The sequence below is a fragment of the Vicia villosa genome, linkage group LG5 (assembly GCF_029867415.1).
Source record: "Vicia villosa cultivar HV-30 ecotype Madison, WI linkage group LG5, Vvil1.0, whole genome shotgun sequence".
Classification (NCBI taxonomy): Eukaryota; Viridiplantae; Streptophyta; class Magnoliopsida; order Fabales; family Fabaceae; genus Vicia; species Vicia villosa.
Genome location: NC_081184.1, coordinates 146,151,638 through 146,157,514, shown reverse-complemented (window position 1 = coordinate 146,157,514; position 5,877 = coordinate 146,151,638). Strand labels below are relative to the sequence as shown.

Genomic DNA, 5,877 nt, shown 5'->3' with positions numbered 1-5,877 from the left:
TAAAAATTGACCATTCCCTGACCAGCCGAAACCTTTCAAAAGAAAAGACGTAACTCGACACGCATTTCATATTTTCATGCCGAACAAGTCAGACAACGCCAATACGCTTCTTCGTCTTCCAGAAAAACGAGAAACGCGTCCCATAGCTAACCAAACACGACCTCCATGCCATGCAGTACAATTTCCCAACTTATGAAGTACAAAGGACCCATCAGTCATTTCCACCAATATCACAAGGGCATAATAGTAAACGCAATACCACAAATCTCCCTCCAACCCCAATGATCCAATCTATTGCACCTTCCACTTTGGTTAAAATATTGCTGTCTCCACCAAATACAATAATAAAAATAAAATTAAAAATTAAAAATATTTTTCTCACCATCTCCATCGGAAATTGTTTTTTTTTTCGTTCTTTTTTTCACATTCTTCTTCCTTTTCTCACATTTCTTTCGTTTATTCATTTTTTTCATTTATCTTTTTCCTTCTTTATATATATCTTTCGTTTTTCTTTTCTCGCATTCACCTCTCAACATTCCATAATATTCTCTCTCTAATAATGGCGCCGAGTATTCAACTAACTTCCGCCGGCGCCGGTGAAGACTCCGACTCCGGCGACCTCGAAGATGTTCGCCTCCTAGACTCCTACGATAAACGCGAGGTTCACGATGAAACAAAACGGATTCAGGTTAGAATTTCCGGCATGACCTGCGCCGCCTGTTCTAACTCCGTTGAGGCGGCTCTCAAGTCCGTTGACGGCGTAATCGAGGCTTCCGTTGCTTTACTTCAGAATAAAGCCGACGTCGTTTTTAACCAAAACCTCGCCAAGGTTTTTACTCTTTTTTTTTTTTTTTTGTAATTTTGTTTTCAGCTTGTTCGTGATTCTTTCATTGAAAGTGTTTCGCAACTGATTTTAGAAAGTGTTGAATGTTTGTGAACCCTAGGAGGACGATATTAAGAATGCGATTGAAGATGCAGGTTTTGAAGCTGAGATCTTACATGAACCCGGTTCGACCGGGACGAAACCGGTTGGGGATAATACGGTGGTTGGACAGTTCACGATCGGTGGTATGACGTGTGCGGCGTGTGTGAATTCCGTTGAGGGAATTTTGAAAAACATCACCGGAGTTAAAAAAGCGGTGGTGGCTTTAGCTACTTCGTTGGGTGAAGTTGAGTTTGATCCAAACGTGATTAGCAAAGAAGATATTGTTAGTGCGATTGAAGATGCTGGTTTTGAGGCCATGTTTGTGCAGAGTACTAGTCAAGATGAGATTGTTTTAGGGGTTGTCGGAGCGTGTTCTTTGGTGGATGCTCGGGTTTTGGAAAGCATGCTTAGTGGTATGAAAGGGGTAAGGCAGTTTCGGTTTGATCCTTTGATGAGTGAACTTAATGTTGTTTTTGATCCTCAAGTTCTCAATTCTAGATCAGTGGTGGATGGGATCCGTGTGGTTAGTAATGGCAAATTTAAGTTGCATGTTAGAAGCCCTTATGCGAGAATGGCTTCTAAAGATGTCTCAGAGAGTTCAACTATGTTCCGACTTTTTATTTCCAGCTTGGTTCTTAGTGTAAGTATCTCTTTATTATACCCCCATATTTTTTGTTGTTGTTTGTTTGGTTTCATTTTGTTTCTTTATCTGTTTGATCGCATTATTTGGCTTCTTAGTTGGAGTATCTATTAAATGGCATGTGTAGATATAGAGAGATAGTTAGTGAGGGTAAGGAATTTTGTAGTTAGTATCTGCTGTATGCTCAAATTCAAACGTTACGGTGCTAGTGTAGAATGAGCCATCCTTTCAGATTCTGCTGATATTAGATCCCCATTAATGTATGCGGCATAAAGGTTTTATTAGGCCATACAGAAATTTCATCTAAAGGAAGTGGCATCCTTTTCTTCATAGAAGCATGTAACTGAAGCAAAATAAGACTCTTGATATTGGTACAGAAACAGATCATATTTAGAATTGGAGTGTCTGTGTAATATTGTCGCCCCTTGTTTTTGCTTAGATTCTTGTTTATTCTTTTGCATTGATTTTTGCTTGATGCATTTGTTTCAGATTCCTCTTTTCTTCATGGGGGTAATTTGTCCTCATATCCCATTCATATACTCCTTATTACTCTGGAGATGCGGGCCCTTCCTCATGGATGATTGGTTGAAGTGGGCATTGGTGAGTGTCATCCAATTTGTGATTGGAAAGCGCTTCTACATAGCAGCTATCAGAGCTCTTAGAAATGGTTCAACAAACATGGATGTCTTGGTTGCTTTGGGAACTACAGCATCATATGTTTATTCTGTTTGTGCTCTTCTGTATGGTGCCCTTTCTGGATTTTGGTCTACAACATACTTTGAAACCAGTGCTATGCTTATAACATTTGTATTGTTGGGCAAGTATTTGGAATGTCTTGCCAAGGGAAAGACATCTGATGCCATTAAGAAGTTAGTAGAACTCACTCCTCCAACAGCTTTATTGGTTGTTAAAGACAAAGGTGCGTGACTTTGATTTTATGTGCTTTGTTTTCTTAAGAAAATGGAGGTGAAACAGCTAATGAAATGATTATCATATATTTAGGTTGAAATTAGTGAGGATTATTTCATTTATCATCGAGATTTCATCATAACATCAAATTATAACTCGTCAATAATTGTTTTCTTTTCTAGATGGTAGAACTATTGAAGAAAGAGAAATAGATTCCTTGCTCATTCAACCTAGTGACACATTAAAAGTTCTTCCTGGTACAAAGATTCCTGCTGATGGAATTGTTACTTGGGGCTCAAGTTATGTGAATGAGAGTATGGTGACTGGTGAATCTCTACCTGTTTTGAAGGAAATCAATGCATCTGTTATTGGAGGTACAATCAATTTTCATGGCGTCCTTCACATTCAAGCTACCAAAGTAGGATCCGATACAGTTTTGAGTCAGATAATTAATTTGGTGGAGACAGCCCAAATGTCCAAAGCTCCCATTCAAAAGTTTGCTGATTATGTAAGTATTCTGGCCGTAGTCTTGGATAGTTTAATGTTCTGCAAGTGTTTAATAATAGTGTACGCGTTTTTATGCACTGCCTGCGTCATATTATATGGCCAATCCAATTCTTGGAGAAAGAGGAGGGCTGCGATCAAGTCTGCGTCCAATATTAAACTGTTGAACACTTGTGGCATGGACTGGCAATGCGACAATGTTCCTCACTTGTGTTTTTTTGCTTTCACATGATATTCTAATAGTAGTCAGTACTTTAACTTTATAAACTGGCTAGTTGATTGGCACAAATGACTGAAGATATATTAATAAACTCAGGTACCATTCTTTTGGTTTGCAGGTAGCAAGCATATTTGTTCCTACAATTGTAGCTCTATCAATATTGACACTATTGTGTTGGTAAGGTTACCTTGACTAGTTTTGGCATATTGATCAAATTTGATTTCTACTGCGTGATTGAAATGCTTATCCCTACTTTTGTGTACATATTTTGTATAACTCTAGGTATGCTGCCGGGGCTCTTGGAGCTTACCCAGACGAATGGCTGCCGAAAAATGGAAATCACTTTGTTTTTGCCCTTATGTTTTCTATATCTGTTGTGGTGATTGCATGCCCATGTGCACTTGGTTTGGCAACACCAACTGCTGTCATGGTGGCCACAGGAGTTGGGGCTAACAATGGTGTGTTAATTAAAGGAGGAGATTCCTTAGAAAGAGCTCAGATGGTGAAATATGTTATATTTGATAAAACAGGAACTCTAACTCAGGGGAAAGCCAATGTCTCGGTTGCCAAGGTTTTTGCCGGAATGGATCGTGGAGAATTTCTTAAACTGGTGGCTTCTGCTGAGGTGACTCATTGTTTCTCTTTGGTATTGTCACATATACACATAGTTTGAACCTTTTGGCATTCTGAAATAGGACCAGGGCTGATTATGAAGAAGATTAATTATTTTTTCTCTGTGATTGTCTGTTAGAAAATTTCAATCTTCCTCCTATTCTTATGATGCATATTAGATGAATCAATTGGATTTTTGTCATTTTTTTTAAAACTTATTTAATTTATTTTAATTCAGGCTAGCAGTGAACACCCGCTGGCAAAAGCAATATTACAATACGCACGCCATTTTCACTTCTTTGATGAGTCCTCTCTTACCAATGGTTCCCAAAATGATGCCATTGAAATAAAATCAGGGTGGCTTTATGATGCCTCAGATTTCTCTGCTATTCCAGGAAAGGGCGTGCAGTGCATTATAGATGGACAACGTGTTCTGGTAATGTTTTTTGACCATTCTTGTATGACTGTCATTATCTTTTTAATGAATGGAATTTGCAGTGCACCGTGCAAAAACATTGTTCTTGTGAACATAAAAATGTAGGAATGTGTTTTCTGGAGAGAGGGACATGTGTCTCATTAGGAGAAGATTTTTCTTAGCATAGATAAATGTGTTATATATTTGTCCAAATAGTTGCTTATTTGAGGCAGTATGTTCTGATCAGGTTGGTAACAGGAAGCTGCTGGTGGAAAGTGGTATAAACATTTCTACTGAAGTGGAAAATTTTGTTGTAGAGCTTGAAGAAAGTGCCAAGACAGGGATCCTTGTAGCATGTGATGGTATATTGATTGGAGTTTTGGGGGTTTCAGACTCACTTAAACGAGAGGCTTCTGTTGTTATAGAGGGTCTCCAGAAAATGGGAATCACGCCTGTAATGGTTACAGGAGATAACTGGAGAACAGCTCGAGCTGTAGCCAAGGAGGTTTGTATATATTTCTATAATATTTTCTTTTTGATTGGAAAGTTTGGTATTGTGATAACTTTGAGTGCGGTTCCAAGGCTATGCTTTCTAGTTTATGCATTTAACCTATGGAATTTTACTAGTTCCAAGAAAACCAACATCTTTTGCATGGAACATGATAGTGTTATAGTGTGTAATATAAAAAACTTAATTGAACTGTGGATAGGGATAGTTGTAAACTATAAATGAAAGAAAAGTATGATTTAAACCATAATTGATCTCGTTTTCAAGCTGACCGTTAGTTTTCTTGTGCACAAATGCAACAGTAATATTTTGAAAGAAATGCTATGCTTTTAAATTTATTAGGAAAAATGTTTGAATCTTCTTTCTTATAAACCATACCAAATATTTGCTACTTCATGACACAGTTATAACATGAATTTTGGTCAGAAATTATGTTATAATCAAACTTGGCTGAAAAAAATTCGTTTATGACAGGTTGGCATTCTAGATGTTAGAGCAGAGGTTATGCCTGCAGGAAAGGCTGATGTTGTTCGATCATTCCAAAAAGATGGAAGTATAGTTGCAATGGTAGGTGATGGTATAAATGACTCTCCTGCTTTAGCTGCTGCAGATGTTGGCATGGCAATTGGGGCTGGGACAGATATTGCCATAGAAGCTGCTAACTATGTTTTGATGAGAGATAATTTGGAAGACGTGATCACAGCAATTGATCTTTCTAAAAAGACCTTTTCTCGCATTCGATTGAATTATGTATTCGCAATGGCCTACAATATTATAGCCGTACCAGTGGCTGCCGGAGTTTTGTTTCCTTCACTGGGAATCAAGCTTCCACCATGGGTTGCTGGTGCATGCATGGCTCTCTCGTCTGTGAGTGTTGTATGTTCTTCTTTGCTTCTTAGAAGATATAGAAAACCCAGACTTACTACAATACTTGAAATAGTTGTAAATTAAAGAAAAATAAAAAAAATGAGTTGGACCCTTGTAGTTCCAATTTTGTGCATTTTCATTAGGATCTTTTCACCTGCACTCATTGTGCAATTGTAATTGTAGATGCCAATTAATTGTAAATGTACTTGTAATTGCATAGCACTCTCGAGCTCTCTCCAAGAACAGGTTCACGCCTCTCTTCATGACTTCAAAATAA

The 5,877-nt window shown here is 38.0% G+C and overlaps 1 protein-coding gene across 1 annotated transcript; it reads left to right on the top strand.

Moving 5' to 3' along the window:
• Positions 1 to 396: 396 nt before the first annotated feature.
• Positions 397 to 5,877, top strand: LOC131603032 (copper-transporting ATPase RAN1-like). Its single transcript, XM_058875272.1, has 9 exons — positions 397 to 829; positions 945 to 1,565; positions 2,055 to 2,484; positions 2,657 to 2,982; positions 3,317 to 3,375; positions 3,481 to 3,823; positions 4,049 to 4,246; positions 4,473 to 4,730; positions 5,208 to 5,877. The coding sequence occupies exons 1-9, from the start codon at positions 560 to 562 to the stop codon at positions 5,682 to 5,684; spliced, it is 2,982 nt and encodes a 993-aa protein (XP_058731255.1). The 5' UTR covers positions 397 to 559; the 3' UTR covers positions 5,685 to 5,877.